At 39.6% G+C, this 27,763-nt stretch overlaps 1 protein-coding gene across 1 annotated transcript in view; it reads right to left on the bottom strand.

Moving 5' to 3' along the window:
* Positions 1–27,763, bottom strand: part of LOC111862663 — an 86,330-nt gene that overhangs the window by 2,015 nt on the left and 56,552 nt on the right. Inside the window, exons 5-11 of the mRNA XM_033750742.1 lie at positions 20,804–21,028; positions 18,040–18,190; positions 17,146–17,289; positions 16,176–16,357; positions 14,335–14,435; positions 11,247–11,474; positions 937–1,460 (exon numbers count right to left, since the gene is read on the bottom strand). Of these exons, the coding sequence (XP_033606633.1) occupies positions 937–1,460; positions 11,247–11,474; positions 14,335–14,435; positions 16,176–16,357; positions 17,146–17,289; positions 18,040–18,190; positions 20,804–21,028 (1,555 nt within the window). The remainder of the gene's footprint in view (positions 1–936; positions 1,461–11,246; positions 11,475–14,334; positions 14,436–16,175; positions 16,358–17,145; positions 17,290–18,039; positions 18,191–20,803; positions 21,029–27,763) is intronic.

Below are 27,763 nucleotides of genomic sequence, written 5' to 3'. Positions count from 1 at the left end.
GCATTTAAATGCCTTTTCAATGAAACTTTAAATTATCCCTCCTCATTTCTATTGCTGATAATATATAATAATGTATTCTACAAGCCAGAAGGTCGTGGGTTTGATTCCTGATGAGGTAATTGCAGTTTTTAAATGACGCAATCTTTCCAGCCATGCTATGGCCCTTGGGTCGACTCGTTCAACAGAAATGAGTACCAGGAAGCCTCCTGGAGTAAAGGATGGCCAGTGCATCTGTGAGTCGACTGTCTAGAAAATGTAGGAGCCTCAACATCTTACAACCCAATGGGCCTCCTTGGCCTGTTACAGGGATAGCTTTACATTTTTTTTTTACTTTACATTCATAAAAAAATTACCAACATAAAATGCACTTTTTGCAAGCAAGTGAGGTTTGTAATTGGCTGATGAAGATTATTCTGGTTTCTTGTATTAACACAGTGTGTTGGTGAATTTTTTGTAGAAAATAACTAGTGAGACATTTGTGATTTGTACTCTTCAGTAAATATTAAGGGGATCAGAAATGGAGAATGGAATTTGCAGCACATGTGAGGGAGTTTGGAAATTGACTTTTGTTCAGGTGGTCAAGAAATTCCCCAGTTTTATGGTGCATTGCCATGTTCACAAAGGCCCACAATTGGATCGTATTGTGAACCAACTCAATCAGATTTACATTATGTCACTATATTTTTAATATCTAATTTAATATTATTCTCTCATGTATTCCTATATCACGCATTTATATGCAGATGTGTGCGCACACACTCATGCATGCACGCATATATACACAGTGTTCGGCTGTCCCACGTCTACTACACGTGTATATGTCCTGGTCATCTTGTCCTCCTTGATTAAATCACTTTGACAATACTGTGTGAACAGTTAAATATAATATTCTGTATCATTTTAAGAATTTGTTTTGTAGTTCTAAATGCTATTTACCTATTGTCATATGTTGACGTCCACCCTCTGCGGTGACGCTGAAGCCCCCACCTCCGCCATCTTCAATATAAGGAATATCTGCATCATCTAGATTCAGTGCAAATGACGTGCCGCTCGTTCCGGCAGGCACTGGAATCTTGAGACTGGCTGTTATGACACCTCCTCCCCCGCTCTCACTATCTGAGAGAAGCGGGGATGACTGTCTTCTGGAATTCTCATCATTGTTTTCATCATCATACCCTCGTTCTAAAAGATTTCTTTGCTCTGCAGGAGCCGGTACAGTATTGCCACCATCAATTGAAGCTGACCGCATTTTAGTTGCTGTTTCAATTTGCTGTTGTGACAGGATGCCCTTCTGATGACCTGACATTGAAATTTGGGAAGCTGACGCAGATGTTGTAATGTTGAATGCTGTTTTGGGGAACTCCATCCCTCCATCAGATTCAATTTTTCTTCTGGAACTGGACTCTTCTCTCCAGCGTTTTTTAGAGGAACGGTCCCTTCCACGATCTCGATCCTTGTGCCTGAAATACAAGCATGGAAGCACACCTAATGTAATGTATTTCACTATTTAAACATCATTCTGTATTAGAGTTAGATTCCATTTTTAGCCTACTGTTCTTGTTTCATAAGGAAAAGTATATTATACCATAATCACATCCATACATCTGCCCCTGTGAACACTGTTAGGTTGTCATGAAACCGAGTTTAACATCATGCCACTATATGCCACCGTGACTCTGTAGCCCTAAGAAATACTAATATGGTGGCCACAAGCCTTGTATGAGAGAGGCAGTAGTTTCCACTACTGGCACACTATCAAAGCATCCTGAAATGTGCGATATTACTTGTAGACCTTTGAAAACAATACAGTTCTTGCAGTTACTTGTAAAACGTAAAACAATAACATGAAGGTCACAAAAATCCATGTCCTCTTTTGTTTTTAGTTTGATTATGATTACGATGATGATGATAGTAGTAATAGTAATTACAATAATCATAACAATAATGTGAAATTCTGTATAGAGACAAGTCATAAACATCCCTATTAACTGTGCTTGAAGCGTTTTCTATATATTAACAATTCTCAATTTGTTGGAGGTGTGAGTTTATCAGGACAATTTCATGTATAATTAGTAATTATTCATTTGTAGTTTATCTTTGCCTTGTCATATAGATTGATGCATTTGAAATAAAATAAGAACCATAAACTCTTCCACAATTCCTTGTTGGAAAATAATGCCACTTATGAGATGGACTGTTCCTAATATGTAAGAGAAATTTAGTCTCCATTTTGAAGGCAGGAGAAATCAAAACTTTGGTAACCCATGCTACCAAAACCCCATGTCGTCACCCAGATATCAAACATTAATCCCAACAAGCGACTGTGAATTGGTGAAGGATTTGATCCCACTGTTTTGTTTGAGATTCACAGAATGCACCCAGTGAATATACTCCAAACAGCTGGGGTCTGTCATATATAGTAAGTTCTCTCTCATAACAAATTCCCATTTGTTCTGAAAGCTGGATCTAGTCCAATGAGTACACATCATTTTTCAAAAATGTTTGTTGTATGTCATTCATCTTTCAGTTCACCACAAATACAGAGCAGTTTATTTCAAATAACCAACCTGTGCTGAACTTTCATGGAAGAAATTAGTGTTAAAGATTTATAAAACAAATCAAGGAATAGAGGAATGTAATATTTTTCTAATGTGTCATTAACATTCAAGATACAAGGCACCATGAGTAGGTAAATGTATATGGCATAGTGACTCTAATTCAGAAATGACACAAAATCATTAACATTTCATATTTGTTTTCTTCACCTCTTGAAGAGAAATGGCCACTAAAAACTACTGACATACAGAGATGTGTCTATTGCAAAGCAGTGCACAATTTTTCAATTTTTTTCTGGATAAACAGACACAATGTCAAAATAATTCCCAGTAAAAGTTACAGATTATAACTGAAGTTATAATTATTAGTACAAATAATTTAAAGATTTAAACCATCCTTTGTATGATGTATGATGAACTGTTTTTCAGAAAACTGACAAAAGTTTAGTTCACCTTTGTGCAAGGTAGATGATATAGCGAGTTAAAATAAAAATCAAATTTTGCTTTTGATAAAACGTATCAAATGTCACTGAAGTCTTTTGAGTGGTTTCAGATATGAAACATGCAGACAAAGACTCCTCATGTGTGTTCACTTTATGGATTCTGTTCAAAGAACATATTAAAAAATGGTATGGTCCAGCTCCAAGTAATGTATGTGTCTAAGAAGAGATGTACTCTCGGAAAGTTAGAGTGGTATTGCACCAGCTTCATGCTACTTGCTTGAAATCATTACTTCATATTGTTAAACCATGTTCCCACATAGTTCAAAACCACAACAGCAGCAACAACAACAACAACAACAACAACAATATACAGATACATGACAAACATACATACACGCGCACACATACAAACTTGCATCTTCAAAAGGGAAATACTGCAAAAGGATTAGCAGCTAGAGATGAGATGAACGTGAGGTATCATGAGAAAGAAGGCCAAACCTAGTCCTGTATGAAGAGAAGTGAGACCATGGTTCAATTAAAAACAAGCTCATATAGACCAGGACCCATTAAGTGGTCTAGGGATGGGCTGTCCATGCAAAAGGTCTCATGTTTTGAGACATGATATATCTAGTGCAGGTTTCCCAGTTGCCTTCCTTGTGGGTGTACTCTCTCTTGTCGATGTGTGTAGTCTTGTCATACTCCTGTGACAACCCACTTCTTCGGAACAGTTTGTTGGCCCTGAAAAGGACCGTGGTTGCTGAGATGACTGATCGGTGAGGTAGCGCGGCGCGCGCCGGTAAGGAGAAAGGCTAGTTACGGTGAATGGCTAGTGAAAAGGCAAGTCGTTGAGCGCGGTCGTAGGAGCCATGAGGCAGTGGCTACGCCAGATGCCCAGTGAGTCAGACCGTAACACGACCACCGGCGAGTCCAGGCGCGGTGCCCCAGTGAGTCGGGTGTGAGAGCGCTGGAGGGCCGAGGCAGTCGTGCCTGGCGCAGCCTGCCGATGTTTCCGAAGACCGAGCGCTGGCGACGAAGCCTGCTGGCTGAAGTTGCTTGATGCGGCTAGCTCGTAGACTGATGATGAACTGAATGGAACTGCATAACTCGACTCTGGGGTCGCTCCTTTTTATATGCTGGTCGGTGGGGCGGAGCCAAACTCGAAAGTGAGGAGCAAGAATTGATTGGCTAGCGCGCGTAATGGTGTAGACGCGGTCTATCGCCGAGCGTAGTATAAATGCGATCGTTTGAAGCAATCTGATTGGTTAGCGCGCGTGATGGTGAAAAGTGATGTGAAGAGCGAGCGTTGCAGAAATGCGTGATAATGTGGGATGTTCCCACATCCTCTTCCCTTCTCTGTCGATGACCAGGCCCTCACTGTGGTTCAAATCCCACGTTAAAAAATTTCTTAATTCATTCTGTGCCCAGTTAACTCTGCTGCTTATCATAATACTGCACCAAATAAAATGCTGATTCCTACCATCATCCTACTCTGGCCCTCAGAGCCATACACCACATATTGTTCCAATGGTCAAATTTCAAATCTGTTGCATATGTGGATCACAGATCCACAACTACATACCACTGGACTGATGACATACAACAAAAGAATGGGACAAATTAGAGTAAAATAGATGATGCACAGAAACAGATGAAGGTTTTTAGATGTTAATGATCTTACATACAAATCAAAGAAACCATGTAATTTCAGCAATATAAGAAGTGCACTGGAGTTGATAACACTGTTAGTGGCAACATTATCCATGGGCCAAGAACAGTTATTAATAGGGATGCTACTGAAGGTATGAGGACATGAAACCTTGGTATTCATTTCCATTACCATGAACTGTGTGGGATTAGGCTTAACTACCTCTTCCTGAATGCTTACAATACTTATTTTCTTTGGGCATTCAAGACCTCTTTAGCTCAGTGGCATATAGTCCCTGCTTTGATAGTATATTCCCTTCATTCTGTACAGGTGTTGTAGCTAATTGTTTTGTTTGTTTTTTCTTTATGTAAAAAGTAATGTTTAGGCCTATTAATTTTTCTTTGATGTTTGAATATCATTAGTGATCTAGGCCAATAATTCTGTACTTTCTAAAGGTTGCAGAAATTTCTTTTCTGCTGATTTAGTATTTATTTTCACATATATTAACCACAAGAGCTAATACTGCTGTTATTGTTCGAAATATATACAGCAGTAATATAATGTAGAAATTTTCACTGGATTAGTACATTACTTATTTTTGAAATTAAAAATCCAACAATTCATTCAGGAAAGAAGTACTACATAATATTTTATTTGAATTCAGAATACCCAAGAAACTGGTTAGAGTAATAAAATTATGCACGAATGAAGCGTTTAACAAAATTTTTTACTTGTTGGACATTATCCATCATCCTCTTTTTCACTAAAAAACAATGTTTTGGAGACTGGGTCTGAAGATAGGGCCCATATGAGTAGGTTTTCACTTGAGGACAGAGGCATAGTCCAGTCTCAGAAATGCTGTTTTTAAATAAAAAGCAGGACAGCAGATAATGCCCAAAAAGTTAATAATTTTGTTAACAGATCATCGTCACAAACTTTAGATAGTATGAAATGTCTAGTATGGCCAGTATACATAACAAGTTATCCGATGCTTTTCCCGTAGTTTACAATTGGCTAGAAACAGTAACACTTTCTTTCCACTGGTCTTAATTTTGCTCTAGGATATTCTGTCATCAATACTGTAAAGAACTGGGAAGACCAGAATTTTTTTTTAAAGGGGCAAGTCTCCATGGAAATAAAACTTATCCTTATACGATAAATTTCACACTGTCTGACCTGAGACTTGTGAGAGTTGGAAGAGATTTGTAAACAGTCTGCTGATTCTTGTGAAGTATGTATTCAAGATTCCACATTATTCAATGAGTACTGTTCACTTAAGTATAAAGTTTGGTGGCTTCTGGGATCAAATTATGGGCATTCACTGGGAGTCAGTATAATGCAAGGATGTTACTTGAAATGATGTGAACACTGGTGCTAGGATGAACCTGATTAAATGAAAAATGCGAAATTTTGGAAAAACCGTTATAATGATTTAAATTTTGTGCATGCTACAGCCAGCAGTGAGGTCATGACTGCGTGATGGGATGGCCCCCTAAAGGCGAAAGATATCCAAGTGGAGCTAAGTCCAAGAGTTGCTGCCCAAGAAGGAGTGTTTTGAGCAAGAATACAAGCATAACCTCCAAATGGGGCACCTACTAGGATGGCAGAGGACCATGGGAGGAAACACATCATCAGAGGTGAGCTCTCTACAGGACCTTGTAGGCAGAGCAGGTGGATCATCATGACACGGGATGGATTCCACAGGAAGTGGGCGATGGTCAACACAGAGAATGGAATGGCGTTACTGATCACAGAGCCCCAACCTAACACACTAGTGTTAGACTGGAATAAAATTTGCAAGGATGGCCATGGACATTGCAGAAGGCCCCTTTGGAGCAGATATGTTGGCAGCACACTTGAATGGACTAGCATCTTGGCAGCAGGCTTAAGGAGGGAACAATGTGACAGGATGTCTAAAATCCAGAAACTTCTGAACACTAGAATTGTAGAAATACAGAGACAACCATTACTATGCAATGCAATGGTAAACATGTATCCATAGCAGTAATTTGCATGTAGCAATCAAGGTGCTATCTTAGGCATTGCAGTCACTATGTGTGCAGCAGTCAGAAGTTGCTGGAGGCAGCATTACTTAGGCAGTCCGCAGATCCAGAACAGAAGCCTGCAATAACAGAGTCTGCCATGATGGACTGCTGAGGAATCAAGCTATGGGAGCTAAGCATCTAATCATTAATGAATGTGAGTGCCTGGAACAGTTACATATAGGAGGAAGTAGTGCTAAATATATCCATTTCCAAACTGAACCTGTTGTGTAGTCATTATCATGTGACATTACAATTTCCACTGTCCTTTGGGTGGTTCATTCTATATGGTGAAGATAGCAAGAATTAGAAAGACATAATTATTTGAATTATTTCTTTACAGAATCCCCCACATTGGTCTGGTATAACCTATTATGTTCATTGTGTTAACTAATAAAAACTGATTCATACAGTATAAGCAGTTGTGTTTGTGATGTCTTCATACACAATTTTACATGCCTACATCCAGTGTTTCATTGTTTATATTGTAACGTGGATTGCCACAGCATTGCTAAGCAATGGCTAGGTAAACTAACTCAACAATAGAGAGACTGTTTTCTATGGGGGTCTGTGCCACAACCATAGCTATGCAATGGTTCTGTAAACACGATTCAATAATAGAGGCTGTGTTTTCTGCAGGGTCGGTGGAAAGGAGTTATCTTAAAAATAAATGGTGCTACAGTTCGGTTGCAAGTTCTGAGTGACAGAGTTCTGTTAAGGGCAGTTATGAAAAAATAGTAGTCGTGGAAGCACGCGAACAGAGTGAATTGGGACCAGGAGTATATTAAGAATAAGAAGTCTGCGTGTGAAGATTTGGTGTGAGATTTAGTGAGACTGTTACAGTTCCTGCATTTTATTGTGGTACCATGAGAAGACCAGGATGTGTGTAGATCAGCGAAAGCATTGTAATTCATTGTGATTAAGAGAACTTGTAACCCAGGTGCTAATAAATCCAATCATCCAAACTAGAACCCATCATTTTCATTGCACGTTACCACCCTACACGTGACAATACCATCAACAAATGGAAGGTTAAATCAAGTGCACATGTAACTGACATGCTTCTGTTTTATGTCCTGCTTGTAAAAGAAAACCTCAATAAAATTAGCATATTTTGTTAAAGATATATTACTATACAAAATTTCAGGACCCTGTCTGATGTGGTATAATGCACCCTCTCCTCTCACATGGCCGACATGTTGGTATTATTGTTGACAGGATACAAGGAGTACAAAGATGTATCTAGTGGTATGATGTCCTTAGAGGACTGATGAAAGTGTGTCGTTGTTTCTAAAGTTATTGGGGTGGGACGGACAGAAGATTGGCGGATTTGTGTACATTGCTGTAACATAAACCTATCTTTCTTACAGTATAGGGAAAGAAGGCTAAAAATGAAGAGGTAATCTGTATATACTTTATGATAAAAATATGCATGTAGTTCATATTTTTCTAACATATGGCAAAATTCATTACACAGAGAACAGCATGAATTATACTGATGTTTAGAAACTTATCTCTGCAGCTGTTTAACCTCACCAAGGTTTCTGGCATGTCTACTCAGTACCTCCAGGTAGGCCTACATGCTAGGATTTTCTCTTTCCATTAATCTTACGTAAAACAACAATTCGTTGCTACTCCTACCAACCTCCCATTAAGAAGTGTAGTGTGCAGTACATATAGATGTTCTTGTAGAAACTTACATGGCTGCTCTGTGGCCTGTCAGCATCCTGTATCGGGGGAAGGTTTTTGTATGAAATGTGGTGCTCATGTCGGTATCATGGCATATCATGGATTGAGGATAACTGTAGGGTTAAGAACACACTCAAACTTGTCATGACATATTTTACAGTTCTGGGGGTATCAGTCATGGGCGCCACCAGGATTCTTTTCAAAGGGGGCAACCAGGAAATTTGTTTACAAACTTACGTTTAAGTCACTTAATTGTAATTTTAGTGATTTGGCTAGATTAATCAGGATGAAATAGCACGCTTTTAAAAATAATTTTAATTTATGGTATTAATGTTTGATGGATTTGCTTCTTTTTCCAATTTTTTATTTTTTATAAGCAATGTATCGAGTCAGAAGTCTGATTTGCCTTCCTCCCTCCAGCGCCTTTTTGCCCCCCCCCCCAACACCCACGTTATTATTATCAGAAACATGCAATTTCTTTCATTATTCTGCCTCGCTAACTTATCTCTGTAATATCGGTATGTCATTTATAATGTTTTAAAAATTGGAAAAGTGTTTTCCAATTTAGAGTTTACACATTTTCACAAGGCATTCACAGTTACCTTGCATACCTCACTGGCTCTGCTATGGCCCTGGGGTCGACTCAGCCTCTAACAGAAATGAGTACCAGGAATTAATTAAATAATTTTCCTGGGGAGTAAAGCGCAGCTGGCACGTAGGGCTGACAACCTTACTGCCATCTTTGATCTGATTGTCTAGATAATGTGGGACCCTCAACGTCTCACAATCCTATGGGCCTTCACAACCTGGTACAGGGATAGCTTTATTTTTTTTTTTTACTTTTTACACACCTATTGTTGCAATCCTAATAACACTACAGACATGACACTGAAATGTTACACCTCTCATTTTGTTAAATTTTCACCATATTGAAAAATAGATTCAAAAGGGTTCTGATGATGGTGTACAACATACCTCACCTGAGGCTGGAAACAAATCTGGCTTCTGAAACGTTGTGTTCTCTAGTTCTTTAGAATACCGGACAATGGACAAAGTCCAAAAAGCCAGTAAAAGTGATACAGGAAAGTGTTTCAAATAAAGGAGGTTCTAATGGAGTTGACTATGTGTATTACTCAGATAGTCTTCTGAGATGTGATGCTCTCTTGTTTGGAAGATGTCTGCTAATACCTCAGGTGAATGTGCTCATTTTATCTACCAGGTTACATCCCAGAAGTTGTATATCTTGACAAGATCTAAATCTTATGGCAGACAAATAATTTTTGTACAATGAATCACTTTTGTGGAAAAAGGTTTCATTTGACATTTATGTAAAGTAAGAATTATGCTGAACTGATAATTCATAATTAAACTTACCTGAGAACATTTGTTCTACACTATTAATACAAAATTTCATTGAAATATATTCATTAGTTTCAGAGGTGTAACATTTAGACAGATGGATGAAACCTTTTCATAATGTGTTAATTTAAAGAACATCATGGAAGCACTATGGGCAGCCAGTCCCTAGGGGCCGGAGGGCCTGTGTGTCACACATATAAAGGTAGTTTAATGGGTTGCAATTCTCTTCCACTGTGACCTGGGCAATCAGATCTTGGCCTCATACTGGGTCTTCACAGATCTTCTGGTGTATCTGTGTCTCCCACTTTGTTTAAGTATCCATTATTCTCAGTTACACTACAAGCACTAACTACACTTAGAGAAAAGCACATGTAAACATTTTAGGTTTCTTGTGTTTTCCTTTTGTGCAAAATTAAATGCAATGATGAGACCAACATGTCCATGTGTGTGTGTGTGTGTGTGTGTGTGTGTGTGTGTGCATGTGTGCATATTTATATTGAGTGACAAGCCTGTAATTTAAATATGTCTGAAAGTTTATAGGAAACGCCATGTAAGTGCTAAACTACGTACACAATTAGCAATAATTTCAACGGCAATATTACAACAGCAGGGAATAAAATAATTTTAGTGCTAGTATTAAACAGCTACTATGCAAAAAAAGAAGTAGATGAGGTAAGGTACAGTTGTCCATGTGCGGTCTGGACAACGTGGAGAAGAGAAAATTCTTGACCCCACTGGGACTTGAATTCCAACCCTTTGGTCGTCCAGCCCATAGCCAGTTGCTATACCGACTATGCAATGGATCAGGGCTAAGGGAATGCCCAGTCCAAGAACTGCCTTAAAATTAATATGGGACAAATGGTTTTTATTTCTCTATGAAACACTTGCCTTGGAATGAAGTCATGACATTTATTTTTCTTCATGAGCTTCTACCCATATAGGAAAAGGTATTTAACTTGTAAATTAAAAATAATATAGATCATTAACCTATTTTTTTTTTTTAATTTTTTCTTATTATACAATTTTAACAACTAGAAGTTGTCAAATAGGAATCTCATGAGCTTCACACTATGTTTCTGCTTCTCAGTGTGTAAACTTCAGAGGAGTATTCATAACTCGTTACCAAACAGATATTAATGTACATAATCACAGGGATTCATAACTAATTACTGCTGAATGTCAAGGTGGATATATATTTTACAGAGCTAGTCTGTGATTGTTTTTCACTTCTGTTAAAAACAAATTATATTAATGAAAATCACAAATTTTCAAAACAATGTGTGCCTATGATACAGTATTTATGAAATAAAACTGTGTCAAGGAAGCAACTGTATCTAGAATAGTGGCAGCTAACTGAGTTCACTTCTGTAGCCTGGGGCAGACATAAATGCTTCCTAACAAGTCTTGGAAATTATGAGTATTAAATATAAATTATTTTTTTAGTATATAAGAAAGGATATAAAATGCAGTACCTAACAAATACAATACAATATGTTAAGGCACTTTAACTGACCTTGGTCTCATGGACACATCAGGGCCACCCATGCCAGCTGTCTCATGGAGAAATTCTTCACGTGACCAGACCCGCCGCACACTTCTCAAATGGTCTTCAGCCTCACTGAATGTGGCTCCCAGCTGTGGATCCTGTGGCTCACTGCCAACCTGTGCTGCAGTTCTTGGAACTGACGATATCTCACTGCACACACCCTCTGTCACACTGCTCTCAAGATCATCAATCAACCTGTAACAGATGGCAGTCAGAACATTTTTACTCAGTCTTGTGGTATGATTAACCACTTCCATGTTATGAATGAGATATCTTGCCTAAACACTGGTTCCTTCTTCTCTGAATCACTGATCCAGGGTCATGAAAATGAAAGAACTTTCTCATATCAACTCTTTCCATTTACACACACACACACACACACACACACACATACATACACACACACACATGAAGGCTATCCGGAAAGGAAATATACCAAGTCCAGAAATCGTTTGTAAAATATTTTTTGAAGGGATTCACTAGTAGCACTTTTACTACATACCTTTATTTACTTCTTGACATAGTCACCATGGATCACAGTGCACTTAGTGAACCTGGGAACAATTTTTTTTTATTCCAGCACCGTAGAAATCTCTCACCTGCTCTCTTAGCCATGGGTAACAGTTCTTGACACTTCTGGACATTGTTGAAGTTCACTGATGGTCAAACATCTGTCACGACGAATGTTTTCATAATTTTTTGGGATGATTTCATGAGCAGAAACGGATGGCCTTCCACTCCTCATTTCATCACAAACATCACTTCATCCCGCTTCAAATTCACAACACCATTTTGCCACGTTCTGCCTGTTCATAACATCTTCACCATAAACAGAAAAAATGCTGGCAATGAATTTCAGCAGCAGTTTCTCCTTTCGCATGAAGAAATTGAATTACTGCACGAACCTCACATTTGGCGGGATTTTGAATCGACACAGCCATTTTAAACACATACTGCAAGCACAACTGTGCTGTGACTGTGGCCGGTGAACTCAGCTCTGTCATATGGACCCTATCTCACATGGCAGCACTGCCACTTTTTTGGGTGGGGGGAGGGGAATTCCCTTGCATTTTTACTGGACTTGTATCTTTCCTTTCCGGATATATCTTGTAAACTAAATTGTTGTGGCAATTTCCCAATGAAAATTTGAAGTTTCTATGTAAATTTGCAAAAAAAAAAAAAAAACAAAAAAGAAGAAAACAAGGTTCATTGTAATTTATATGAAATGTAATATCCTTTTGTACAAAAATTTATTGTAAATATAAATCCCATTCTAACATCATAAGAAATATGCTGCATCTGCATCATAAAGATCGAAAAGTTAATGTGATTTACAGAAATAATAACTTTTTTTAGAACCATGTAAAACATATTAATACACTGGTTGGGAAAATTCAGGGTCTCTAATTATTAAAGCAGGCGGTACATGTGGTAACCATTGTGATTTAAAAATTTGAAATAACTGTTACCAGAATCTTTGATCATGAGGCAATATATTCACTGAAACTTAAATTCTGAAGTACATCAAAGAGACTTTAGTTCAGCATGAAATAGGACCTATTCAATAAAATCTTCGTCTTCAACCAAGACATCACTTTTAAACATGAAATTTGAATAATGATTGCAAGCAGTTAATCACAAATATTTGACCATGTTAGAGATTACAAATGGAATAGTCTTGCAGAAAAATTTGAAATGTGTCTGCCCAGTCTTGAACTAAGATCACTGGTAAAAGAGTAAAATATGATTTCTATAGGGATGTAAGCATATTGTTATGAAGCCAATGAATGCATGCAATATCTGTACTGCACTTCACATAGATGCAAATTATATTTTCTTGTATTATGTTATATTTTGGACTAATTCAGACCTTAGTTAAAATTCTCAGTGAGTTTTTATTGCAGACTCTCTTTATCAAACTGCACCAAAATCCTCAGAATAACAACAGAGTCATGCAGATAGTTTGAAAGGCATTGCTTGTCACTCTGCATTTTGGAAAATATGACCCAGCTAACTTTGGATCATCAAGTGTAACTCTGATTAGCTAATCACACCCAATTTATTCAACTAGAGAGCCAGGATATCTTAATTGATATATCAGCAGGTTACAGGCTGGGTAGCTAAGGAACTGGGGTTCCATTGCCAGTAGGGGCAAGAGATCTTTCTCTTCTCCACAGCATCCAGACAGGCTCTGGGGTCCATCCAGCCATCTATAGTATAATAAGCACCATATTTTTTTTTTTTCCTGGGGATAAAAGGGGCCAGAGTTTGAAACTGACCACTGACATCCATCTGGTGCCAAGGTCAATGGGGAACCTATATCTTCATAGCATGATGCTTAATTATTTGAGGGCCTTTTATTTTTACCCAGTTTAGAAAATTATAAGTACCTATACTGAAGCCAAAGAAAGAAGTGCCACTGATTCATCCCTTACACATCTCCTTTCAGCTGTTACACTTTTCCCTCTAAAATTATTCTCTGTATTCTTATCCTGTCACAGGATTGCCAGGAATATCACATGATAATGTTTATTAGTGACAGAAGCTTTGAGCTGGCTGGCCAGGTCAAAGGGTGCTGGAGGGGAGAACAAAAGTATGCAGGAAAAGGGAATCCTTTAGTTCCATCAGCCCCACCATCCATAAGACTTCTTTCTGTGGCTTCATTATAGCTACATTATCAGTGGCAGGCAACATACACAAATGCAATAAAATCTAAAAGTATTGCCTTGATATTGTTACAATTACAGTGACCCTCAGCAAATTTATACTTTTTTTTTTTAATTTGCTTAGTAGGGGGTGGACTCCAACTGGGTCCACTTGGCACAGCAGCCACTGATTGGCCATTTGTAGCCTGCCCCGGGTGATTATGATGATGGAGGATTTGGTGGAATGAAGATTGGCAGGGGAAACTGAAGTACTCGGAGAAAACCCGCCCAAGCACCACTTTGTCCATCACAAATCCCACTTCACCAGAACCGGGATTGAACCCAGGCCACCACAGTAGGAAGCCAGCAACTAACCGCTTGAGCTATGGCACAACCAAATTTATACTTACTCGTCCCCAAGATTGCCTCTCTTCCTCAATAAGTGATCTAGTGCATCAGGATGGCTGTCCATCATGTGAAGATAAACTTCATCCAACAGTTCTGCTGGAACCTGTTACAAAGAAGCTTTGTTTCAATAAGTATATAAACAGTTGAGAATTCATTACACATGATTTATTATTCTTCACTCCATATCTAGAGAAAAAGTAACGCTCTTGACTGTAAGACAATTATATTTGTAACATAAAGTGGTAAAATACAGAACTGAAATATGCAAATGGAGTGACAGAGAGAAAAGCTGAATGTAAGTCACAGAAATGGGAAATTTAGGAGCCATCAGCTGGATATACAGAATTATACATAATAAGCACTGCCTTAATGAAAGAGATGGAAAGAATTTGTAGCTAGAATGGAGGAAAGCAGAATTACACCAAATTCTGGAGAAAGGGTTTTGAGGTGGTGCGAACATGTTGCTTAAACCCAGAAAACAAGAAGACATTGAAGTTGGCCTACTTATTGTCAAATGTTAGTAAACAGATGCGGTATTTGGATTGATAATTTGATTTACTGAATGCTTATAACTTGTAAGTCAAAATAACTATAAAGTTTCACTAATTTACACTCTATAGATCTCAACAACTACAGTTGTTCTTCTGTTATTATGTTGTCACTAATCCTTGCTGGATAATGGTTGCTAACAAAGCAACTCAAGATTGCCTGCTAACCACAGACTTCAACCTCTGGCTGACTGTTGACCTTGGTAGTCTTCGCTACATAACCTTTGCATTGACTGCATAGAAAACACCGCTTACAACAATTACTCAATTGTTGCACGTTTATTTGATGCTGTGGACACATGTTTACCATGCCATTGACTAGCAATAGCCACAGCTCCTCACCTCACTATTCTGGCTTTCAGCCATCATGTCAAAATATTGTTGTGCGTGATTTTATATACATAAATAACATATGCTGAAAATCATAAAGGCTGATTTTAAAAAATCACAATTTTATACAAATTACCATTCTAGATTGGACACATATCTCTCTTATTAAAAAGAATCAGGACACTATTAGCATCAAAACTTCAAATAGTCAAGTTCACTTCCTCAAAATCTGTTTATATAATATCAATTTTAATATTATCCTTCCATCTTCTCATAAGTCTTCAAAGTTTCCACTTTCATGGCCATCTTGCACAAATGTTCTGTATAGATTTCTCATTTGCTCATCTGAGCTATATATCCAGCCAATTACACGCCCCTGGTTTTTTGAGATTTGAGTTACTCACAGCAGAGATTATTAACATACATTTTGTGGACTGTGATTCCACGTAAGTGGGTAGATACGTATAGAAAGTTTGGAAGAACTTGCAGCCACTATCTGCCACCTTGAAAATGGAAGTAACAGGTTCCTTCGAAAAATTGGTGGCTATCTACCAAAGTACACTTCACATCCCAGAAACCCACATTTCCTTCATTTCACAAAGTGGGATGAAGGGCATATAAAGTCAAGAAAACTTTACTTTATTGCCCACTGAATTCATCCCCACAGGACCAAATATTTTCTTTCTTCCATTTCAAAATATTTTATGTTGTTCACTGAATGTAAGAGACCATGTTTCAAATTGATGTAAAATAACAGGTAAAAGGAGTGGTTTGCTGTTTTCAGTAAGAACATAACACTAATTAACAAAAAATTAACTTAACTAGCATAACATAATGTAATCTATCAGTGAATCTTCCTATGTTGATAGAAACATAAATGACCTAAAATAAGCCACTTTTTCTTAGCTTAAACACTGTGCAAGTAAGAGAGGCATAAGAAATTACTTCTGCTGGCTTGTGAGTACCTGGAAGAGTTCTTTATTGTGGTCAATCATGCTTCTGATGACATTGATGACATCAATCCTTTCCTCTGCTCGCTCTGTACTCAGTTCTTTGTTACTTCCTGGTTTTATGCAGTGAAGTATATTTGGTGCAAATACTGTTGCCAGGTTGTTGGAATCCATCTTGCTCCCAGACATACACTCTCCTGTAATATATAATATGATGGATAACGTAACATTACTGAATAATTTCTGAAATCAATGTCACTCAAATTGAAAGGAAAAAGTGGTATCAGGATGAATTTTGCAGTCTTCTTGGAATTCTGTAATTATAACTATTAACCAGAGTACTTTATGTCATCTTGATTTTACTATTTATTTTCAAAAGATTCACAGTTGTGTAATTATTTTCCATTTTCTAAGGGATTATGCACAGTATTATTCCTGTGTTAGTTCCTCAATAAAAGCCACAAATTACATCATTCAGCACGGGTGAGGGGACTAACCCCATCCATTTATATAGAAAAGTTATCATGAACTGAAAAGTGGGCTGTACTTTGCATGCTGTGATAGCAGAATTGTGTGGGTGTTGCAAGTTCTTGTGGTTCTAATAGTCATTTTTCTATTCCTAATTATATTGAAATTAATTTCTCATTTCAAGTAAATTTAGTTCATTGTCCCTGTGCTTGATTAATTTACCACCAGGCCATGAAGATATATGGGAGAAGGAAGTACTTCTCCACCATCCTTGATCTTAGCACATGAGAGAGTGAGTAGTTAGTTTCACGCCTGGACAGCTTTACACTCCTACCCCCTTCCACCCATTGCATAGGAGGCTTGATACACCCCAGACAAAACTTTTTTACCCCTGCTGTCCAGCCCATAGCTTGTCACTACACAAACTGAACTATCCCACATCCCATGATATTCTAAAAGAACAGAACTCTGATATGCCTTCATCAGAGCCCTCTACAAGTGGTTTATTTGACATTGCCTGTTTCATCTTTGTAGTCCCCAGCATTGCGAGCAACAGTCACAAGGAAGTTCAGCAGAGCTGACAGAGTGTCTCTGTTTGGAACTGGAAGCAGTTGAATGAGATGCTGAAGAGCTTCAAATTGCAGGCGCCTATTTCGTATCTCTGAAACACAACAACAACGTTTCACTATAATCCCTTAAAATTCCACTTTTGAAGAGCACGCATAATTTCATTATGCCTGATATAAATTCTCCAGAAGAATACCGTGTCTGAGATGTGATGCTGTGATGTTATACATGTACAGGCTGATGGCAGTTTACTGAAGCCGCAGATGAACATACTGCCTCTGTCTTCATGGCCAAAAAGTAAAACGAGTATGGAAGAAGTGGTAAGAACCAGGATAGGCGTCCTGTGGATATGACTCTTATGGCATATTATCATATTATTTCCTATTGTAAATTGATGAGTTCTTTATTACTGTCAAGGTATGAAAATCAGGCTAATTATAGGCTATCCAGAATAATGTTCACACCTTCTTCTGTGCTTTTATCTTCTATTTATAGCATGTTAATAGCAGAAAACTATAACAGCAAGTGAAAGTTGGCATATAGAAATGCCATAAAGCTGTTCGAATTGGATATTTTTAAAATTCCTGCCATTAACGCCCATACAATATTTACAACATCAAACAATGAAGTGCAAACAGCTGCCATATGGTAACACTACACTGGAATTTCCTGTATTGTGTATAATGTCAGTAGTTAATGCCCTGTATTGGGATTTTTAATTCCAGTCTTCACAACTTTTCATTTGGTCATCAACTGTGTCCTGCTGAGCTGTTTCCACTCATAGAAATTTCATCTTTATTAGATGTACTGCATGTATACATTACATTAATTCAATGATTCTTACTTTGTGTTTGAACAAACGCTTGATAAAGATCCCTGCAGAGCAGAGGCTCAGGCAAGTCCCTGAAGAATTCTTTGAGCAATGTTGCCACATCATGTGGGCAGTGGTCCTCTCCAAGACTTATTTCCTTTCCACAGTCGAAGTCTTCACGAAGCTAGAATGACAGACAAATGACACAGACTGCTCTGAAAGTGGTAGAAATATGTTCCTTCGAAACGTCGTCAAATTTCTACAAGACTAAAGGGCGTCAAATTTCCTTGTTAGTTTTAAAGGGCCTCGAATCAGATTGAACCTTGTGTATAAACATAACGAAATTCTTAAATATAAAATTAAGAATTAATTCGGATATCTTATCTTAATGACTAGTGTTGTCACGGTTCAGGACAGGCAGTAAATCTCATAGCAGAAGTTCTGGGTGCCTTCACTTGAATTCAGTATGCTGGAACCGGAGCTTCTCATTCGAAAACAGGATGAAGGGTATAAATATAATGCGAATACTTCATGCAAGAAATGATAAACAAGTCAAATCGAAAGCTGCACGGCACAATCACACAATAAAGAAGCTAGAACCACTCACTGAGTTGCATACGCTTTCCTTGCCTTTCATCATGCTGTTGATATATGGGTACTGGAACTTCAGCTGTATTTACGTGACTGTTTCTGCCATTAGGTTCACATTGACCGGTCTGTACTATAACTGACATGCAGATCTCTCGTTTATTTGGTAGAACAGAAGACATATTATATTCCTTGACTTTGTTCCTTTCTAAAGCAGATGAAGTAAAACTTCTAAACATTTTAGAATTCCACAAGAGCTGGCATGTTTGTTCTCTGCTCCAAGAGAACTGGAAAGAACTAGAATACAACGGCCCAAGTTACGTATTTGTACATTAATTTGTTATGTGGGAATGTGATAATAAAGATTATGCAGACGTGATTTTATACGCCGAAGGATAATATAACCAAAAATTATCTAAGTAAGCCTTATGATATGTATAATACAAAATAACTTATATAACCACATCGCGAAAGAATCCTGCAACAGAATCGGAAATAAGTATGCAGCGTTCTTGTAGGGAAGTGTTCCTTTAGGAATTGAGAATGGTCCAGGTTGTCGACAAATTACGCGCTTTTTATGGGACTTGACGGTCAATTGTCTAGTTCACGGCATCCCACCGCTAATCCCCGTCCTGAGCCATTTCCATCCATCCCATATCCACATAACGTATTTTAATGACCCTTTTATCATTACCGTCACACCTATGCCTAGATGATCCAAGGGCTGTTTCCCTCAGTTGTATGCCACATGTCCCATTCATCTCAACCTCCTCGATCTGACCACTTTAATGTAATACATTTAAGTTATTTATTCTTGTGATTGGGTTAGACAGAGTTCCTTGATATTTCGGCCGCAAATGGGCCCGGGTGGTGGATCACAGGGTGGACCATTACTGCAAGGGGAAAGCCAAGTACATGGAGAAGAATTTGCTGCGGTGTCGCTCTGTCCACCACAAATCCAACATTAACTGCTCTGAGACTGAACCCGGGCCTCTGGGGGAAGAGACTTGTGACTGTCCGCCTCAGTTATGTTACAGCACTAATACAGAGTAAGTAGGCCTATACAATTTCGAAATGTTTCAGGTATAATTTCCAGAGAATGACAAGGGAGTTTAATTGTTTCTTGCATCCTGTTGCGTATTTAATCAATATTAGAGTCAATTTTACCGACTACACAACACGTTTTTATTATTATTACACTACATGTTTCGACCTCAAGAGGTCATCCTCAGGTGTACGAACAACTGTATAATTACACGCAATCACATTCGTTTTTCCACTTATTCGACTCTGTATCTTATTCAGGCTCACGCCTTACTACGTGTTGTGTAGTCTGTAAAATTGACTCTAATAATGACAAGGGAGATTCACCTAAGAGATTGACCTGAGCTAAACCTCTGGACTTGTATTCGTGAGTTGCTTACTTCGGATATCAGCTGGACACCGTATATCCTGACTGATGTTCTCCGTGGTTTACTTCAGTCCATCCAGGCCGATACCTTCCATATCCTTTCCAGTTCATCATTGATGGATCACGGAAAGTTATGTAGTCTCGGCAGTGAAGAAATTTATTTAAAGAACCGAGAGGGAAAAATAAGAAATTCAGCAAGAAATAAAGGGGTTTATTGAAGTATACAATGCACACTAAGAGCAGTGGTCGACGGCAGGAATCACATATAAATTGACTACTATTACGGTGAACTCTTCGCTTATTATTAACAAATATTAAATTCACATTAAACTTGTCACTGTTACGTGATGATACTAAATTGGCGAGACGTCAAAACTACACAGAGCTACTGAATGAGTAAACAGTAGATATGTACGTTTCAATCTTTACGACACATTCTATACGGAAATGAAGAACAGACTGCGAACCGTTTAGTATATGCTTCAAAGTTTTGCTCTACTAGAGCATTACATTAAAAGAATTAAAATCCTGACTTTAAAGCAGCATAAATCAATATATATAGATTTTATTTTCTTCCTCCTCAACTGCGACTGTGTCCTGGAGGCCATGGTTGTTTGTAGAATATGAAAGTTCGAAAATATTCTGTAACATCCCCAATTTCAAGACTTACGGAGAAAGTTTACGGGCCATCAAATGTGTGAGCCAGTTTTGTTTATAACCTTTATTTAAAACTTATTTCTCTCCGATAAGTACATAGCGAGGTCCCTGACGGCCAAATCACTTAGTTCCTGTACCTACCTGTCTGACCCTTTTCTTGGAGCTGCTGACTCGGAATATGCCCAGGGTGTGGAGGCCGAAATTCTGCAGATGGCGAAAACAGGCCTGCACGATATGAGGAATGCTAGGCTCTCTATCCCCGAAGCTGATGTCTGCCGTGGACCCACAGGACAGAGTGTCAAGGAGGCCGGGTACGCTGCCTGCCATCCGATCTCCCGGCGACATGAGACTCTCACAGGACCCACTCTGGCAGCACACAGACATATGTATGTACACACCACCTCATACAGCTAAGTGCTGTGTGCACAACAATCCATTGTACTTATTTCTTGCAATCGTAAAAAAAAAAATACACTTAAACACACTGAAAAGAACTGAACTCATCTGCAGCCAGTAAATAACCTACTCATTATGTAAGTGATTAAGTATCGGTACGACTGATCCACTAACTTACCATTAACAGTAACTTCATGACTGTCGAGCAATATTCCCTCTAACAGCAGCGCATGCGCGGCCGCGCAGCGGCTGTCTCACACCCTCACGCGAGTCTCAGGCACTTTTGGAAGCTTATGACATAAATATAACGCCTGTTATGGATTATTTTTCGAAAATCGCTGCCCCCCCTCGGACTGCCCAAGCCAACTCGACTGCTGCTCAGAACACACCATGGTTTCGCGCACTTGCATCCCCGGCTTAGAGGGAAATTTGCTTACGAACGTGACTAATTAACTTGACTAGCTACAGTGACTAACTGTGTGGATGGCGCCTCTGCTTCGTATTCAGGAGACCAGAATTCAGATCTCTGCCGAGAGACTGTATATCCTGATTTTCCTCACTCCCTCCATGCAGATGTCGGTATATTGCCTCAAATCAGGCCACGGCCGTGTTCTTCGCCCCTTTTCCAATCCACTATTTACTGTTCGTCCATCACACGAGGCTGTATAATTCGAGATACTGACAGTTAATCTAACCACAGGTAAAATTAAAGTTTTCCCTGTGCTTACCTAATTAAGCACTATGCCATTAAAGTGTATGGGGTAGTGGATGTATATATCCACGTTTTCGTGACCTCGGCACTAGTTGGAGGTGAGTGGCCAGCTTCACGCTCCGGCCACTTTACCGCCGGGGAAAGAGCCCCCTGTACTCATTGGATACGAGGCCGAGTGGGCCCCAGAGCCGGTCTGGACGACGTGGAGAAGAGAAAATTCTTGACCTTACCGGGACTCGAACTCCAACTCCTCGGTCGTCCAGCCCGTAGCCAGTCGCTTTACCGACTGCGCTATCTCGGCTCCCAATCTAGCCACAGGTAAATAAAGAAAGAGTAAATGACCATAAATACCAAATTACCCGTCGGAATGCCTGGCTAAACAACTGCACTTACTGACACATGTTGGCCAGGCCCGTCGCCACTTGTACATTTGGTTTAAGAACAATGCTCGAATACCGCAGTATTTCTCGTTTCGGCTTTCGCAATGTACAACAATGAATTCTGACAACAGTGACACATTCTTCTAGTCGAGTTGTGAGTTGCCGCGCCGCAAAGAAGCTGTGGCCTCATGCCCGAGCACACACTTCACTATCTCATACGTACTCAGCGTACAGCCCCTTACAGACGGTGAATCCTGCGGAACCAACCGCGCTGAAGGCTAATGGACTTACATTTTGTTTATGCCTTCTCAGCCTTAGACTAAACAACGCTCACTTTCCTTTCCACCATCAAAACAATAATTCTGATAACGAATTCAACCGGTTTTCTTGGAGCTAGAAACCAAATTTTTATTATAACTAGTAGTTTTCGGTAGAGGTAGTGTGGTAGAAAATCCGAAATTCTTAGGGGCTGGAGTTTTTAAAACTTAATTCTACCCCATTTTCACAGAACCTACAAAAAATTACTACTACTACTACTACTACTACTACTACTACTACTACTACTACTACTACTACTACTACTACTACTACTACTACTACTACTACTACTTATTTTGCCTTGTGCAGGAACTGGGTACTGTGTGATCAGTGCCAGAAGTTCCTAATTAGTATTGCAAACACACTGATTGTTAGATTTGAGGCTTTCACGGCGGTGACTATGAAGAAAGCAGTCTTCTGGGCTTTGGCGCCGTGTATATGTGGTGTTAACCGACGTTTCGGAGGAACGTATCGCCCCCATCTTCAGGGTTGAAGAAAAAGTATAGGTAAATCTGCAAGCGACAACACCGTGAGACACGGTAACGTTCCATTAGTCCTCTCTACCAGCGGTTCCTGAACTTTTTCATTGCTCCCCTCGATGTCAAGTTGTTCTTTGCGAAACTCCTTGAAATGTTGCTTTACTTATATCATCATTCGAAACTGGGGACAATTCTAGAGGCGGAAAATATCATACTGTATCATGTACATATTTATGTACCAAGCTAACAGCCACAAGGCCAATTACAAACACAGCACAGTGCAGACAGAAGTAATTACATAATAATAATAATAATAAATTGAACGGTTTTTAATCATACCTAGGAGAGACGAAATATAATGAAAGATAAAATGTATTGTAAGATGCTGCGAGAAATAATAAAATTGAGAAAACTGAATCTATTAACCTCTTCTGTTTTTCTAACAAATTTGGAAGAGACCGACATTGCTCGATTTCAGCGGTGAAACATTTTGGTTCATGAATGTGCTCACGATAATTTGTTCTTCGTGAATGCAACCAAGGCAGGTTTAATTCTTTATGAATGAACTCACAACGTGGTTACTGTACACGAATGTTGCCAGCGAAAACTTGGTGTTCAGCAATGTGACCATGACAGTCTCTCTGTTGTACATGAATACGGCCGAGGTAAATTCCTCTGTTTATGAATTTTGCCATGACAAAATCTGTTGCTCATGAACCAGACTACAAAAAAAAATTGTTGTTTGTGAATGTGATCAGGACTAATTGCTTTGTACTAAGAACGCGGTGACGGGAAAGTCTGTTCACAAAACTGCAAGAACAGAGATTGTGTTGTGCCAATTTTATTAGATATTAAGTATGATTTTTGTAAGATTGGATGCTTAGGTTAAAACGCCGGACGGCAGGCCGGAAGGCGAGGAGACAGAGCCGCGGCTGCCTCTTCACATTCTTTGTCAGTCGATTGAATTTCCTTTAGAAAACACTGTTTACGCATCAGTGGAAAGACCCGGCCAGGTTTCGCTTCGCGCGACAGGGAATGTCCAGCAAGTTGCCGATCTAAGGGATTTCGCGCGAGCAGCCTTCGCGACTTGGGAAAAAAGTTTAATTTTTGAACTGAAAAAAAAGGCCGTTTCAGACACTCTGTTTCTAGCAGTTGCGAGAAATGGATCCACTACAGCAAAGTGTGCCTGTGGAAAACCTTTGGATGGCGCCAGTGTTTTTCATGTGCATCATGTTCAGCGCGAGTGAGTACTTGCCCGTGGTCGGGTCACTGTTAGAAATTCTGGTTCATTGGTGGTTAAAAAAGGAATAAAAGGTGTTGGTTTGTGCCATTTTAGGTTAAGCATATTATGAGTAGTTAAATTGTAGGAAGTGTGAAACAGGGGATATGTTTCTTTTGGCTTATTTTGGACTGTACAGTACAGTATACACCATCGTCAGTATCCTTTCAAGTCTACCAGGGGATAGGTTGTTTCTTGTAATTGTGTTTTATTTCATTATATCTTACTTTATTGTTGTTGGCGAGTACTCGAGTTATTTGTGGATCCCCCTAGTGCAAGCATGTTTTCTACCGCACAGGTTAAGAGTTATCTACGAACGTCCGATAGTGGGTGAGTACAGTCGCTGACCCCTATCAGGGCACAACAATTGTGCTCTTGTATGGTGATAACGAAAGTTACTGTTTCTGAATGCGGTCACGGTTACATTTATTATTCACGAAAGAAGCCGTGGCTGGAATTACTGGCTTGCAGACAAAGCGGCCAAAGTTACGCAGATATTCAGGGCGAATTTTCCCATCTGTGTAGTGTCTGTCCATAGACTGCTTGTAGTTCAGGCATGAAAATACATGCAAAAAAAAAAAAAATAGGTCGCCAGTGGTCTACAGCCGAAATCAGACGTGACTGTCCACGTGTACTAGTTCTACAGTGATATATGCAGAGAACCGGGGGGACCATTCAACCAGTCTCCGTTTAAACACCCCAAATCTCGGAATAGCTTGCCAAACTGAAACCCGTACCTCGCTTCCACCTACACGTCACAGCAGGCCGTGGCATATACACTGGCCAAGGCTGTGTTCTCAGACTTTTCCCTCGGTGTACCGCCAAACTCACGGACAAAACGCTACGATGCAAATCTAAGACAAACTTCTAACTGGCGTTCATTTTTCTCTGTCCTTTCTTCTACATTCTCGCTATTTCCTTGAATGAGTACATCTCTGTGTTCTACGTCTGAAATATAAAGCGTAAGAGTTTGTGTTGTGTGAAGAAGTGTTTCAGTCAGTGGAGTTTCTTGTAATATCAACTAAACACCTCATCTGCTTAACACTTACCATAGGTTGTTCCTCCTTTAGTCATAGTCCAGTACATGTTAAAAGAAATTACACGAATCTTAATAAAGAACATACATACAGTAGGTACAACTGAACTGCCAACACAAAGACAAGTCTTACTTTATCCATGCACCCAACACTGCCATTCTTTGTTGCAGCCAAGGAGAATACGTCTGCTGGTAAGACTAGGATACTCAAAAGATAAAGTAGATTCTCATATGAAATATAGTTTTGTATTAGGAGAATGCTTAACAAATATCGCTAAATAAATTTATATTTAGAAATTTATTGTGGGTGGTAATGTTGAATAAAACAGTCTTGAATTTGGCAGTGACTTCTGATCAGATGGAGCACCAAAGCGTCAGTTGCAGTAAATAATGTATGCATTCACAGCACACATTAATACTGACCAAAGTTTCTTCCTCTTCCTTTGTTGTAGGTCAGTTCCAGGTTTTAATATGTTGTAACTTATGAGGTAATATTTCGAAGGCGAGCAACTGTCGCAATAGGTTCATACATACGCAACGGAACCTTAAGGGTGCAAGCGGCCGCGCGGTCTAAGGCGTGAACCGTTTTCGTTCGCTCAAACACTGGGATCGTGGGTTCGAATCCCACTCGAGGCATGGATGTCTGTGTGCGTTTGTGCTCTGTTTGTGTTGTTGCGTGTATACACAGCGGTCTTGCGACTGGCTCATCCCCCGTTCAATGAGTCCTACCGAATGTGTATAGGATTAAGAAACTGAAAAAAGAAACGGTTAAGGTCCAACAAGGGCTGTAGAGCCATAGATAGATAAACATTTTCCTGCCATTACTCTGATGTGAAATATTGCGAAGAGGGCCCTACACACAGTACACCAGAATTCCATGCTGCACATGCGCACTGCTTCGCTCCTTAAAAGTACCGTTACGCGTTTACTTACTTTGTTTTATCCGTTCTTTCGCCTTTCTTGCTTCCTTCTCTATTTATTTTTCTTCCGTGTTTGTTTTTCTTCTTTCTGTTCGTCTACATTTCTTTTTCCACCTACCCACTCGCCTACCTACTCACCCACGCACCTGTCTGTCTGTCTGTATATCCATCCATCCGTCTGTCCATCCATCTATCCTTCCTTCTGTGTCTTTGTCCATCTATGTATCTCTCTATCTACATACTCTGTCTATCCTTATTATTTTATTTTCTTTCCTGTTTTTCTTTCTATAGTTCAGTTTCCCATGCACACTTTGTTTACGGTCGATCTTAACGTGTGACATGGCTACTCCTTTCCAGATGAATTTCCGAAACAACGATTTCTAAGCGGGGAAAACAATGAACATCCAAGAAGGCCGATTTTCATTAAATTCCTGCTGTTTCTTTTTTAACCTTCGCTCGTTAATAAGAAGTCAAGTTAGAGACGTGAGATATTTTCTGTATAAGACATTTGCTCATTTAACATGTGTTATTCAAATGAGTGAGTTCCGAACACAACTCAGACCGTCGTGAAACTTTGTGTGGGGCCAGACTGCGCTGAGGTGGCGTATGGGTTCCACAGCCGGGAATAGGTATTGACTCTTCGGAGAAATATGAGACCTGGTTTCTCAGGACAGAAATAGATCGCCAAAGAGCAATAGGAGGGAAACAGTTTACAATGCCGTTCAGTAGACCGTCCACTTAGCTTTAACATCTAAGTAATTCGGCATTCATCGATGTCTGCTCGCGTCCCGCCAATTCATCCATTTGTTATTGCTAGTGGGGTGGGACTAATTCCCTTGTACTGCGGCCACTTCTGGCCTATTGTACCAGCCCCAGATGATAGGTGAGGGTGATGGTGAAGCAATTGGTGGAATGAAGATTTGCAGGGGAAACCGAAGTATCGGAGAAAACCTGCTCCAGCACCACTTTGTCCGCCACAAATCCCACTTGACTAGACCGGGGATCGAACCCGGGCCGCCGCGGTGGGAAGCCAGCGACTAACCGCTTGAGCTATGGGGCGGCGTGAATTCATCCACCTTAGTACTTTTTAAATTCCTGTCACGAAAACCATAGAAGTGGCAACTCTCTGAACTATTGGCATTCAGTGCAATGTCGCGAGGTCTTGTTTGGAATAAATGTCTGACAAAGCGACCAGCTCCGGGGAGACAGAGTCCTCACTGAGAAGCTAACAGTTCTTTCTAAAGGGCCCAACTGAGTAGATGTCTTCTTCTCTCCTTCACGTGAAGACGGAAACAGATCCAGTTCCCGAAACGTTGTATTTTCTAGCTTCTAGAATACCGGACGAAGGCCGAAGTGCAAACCCCCCGTTAATCTGACTAATAGTCCGTCAGTTAAACAAGGAACTTTACGGTTTCCGTAAAGTCGAGTCCAAATCGCACAGTGACGTCACAAGTGACGTGTCCAGTTTCCTCTGCAAGGAACTCGCCCAAGTCCGAGGTACGATGAAATATTCCGAAACTTTTCTTATGGCGGGGGTCTGTTAGCGTTCAGTTGGGGCCACGGGCTTAATTTGCTAGAACT

The sequence above is a fragment of the Cryptotermes secundus genome, unplaced genomic scaffold (genome assembly GCF_002891405.2).
Source record: "Cryptotermes secundus unplaced genomic scaffold, Csec_1.0 scaffold5, whole genome shotgun sequence".
NCBI classification, from domain to species: Eukaryota; Metazoa; Arthropoda; class Insecta; order Blattodea; family Kalotermitidae; genus Cryptotermes; species Cryptotermes secundus.
Note: the sequence above shows the minus strand (reverse complement) of the source record. Positions and strands in the feature narration are given on the sequence as shown.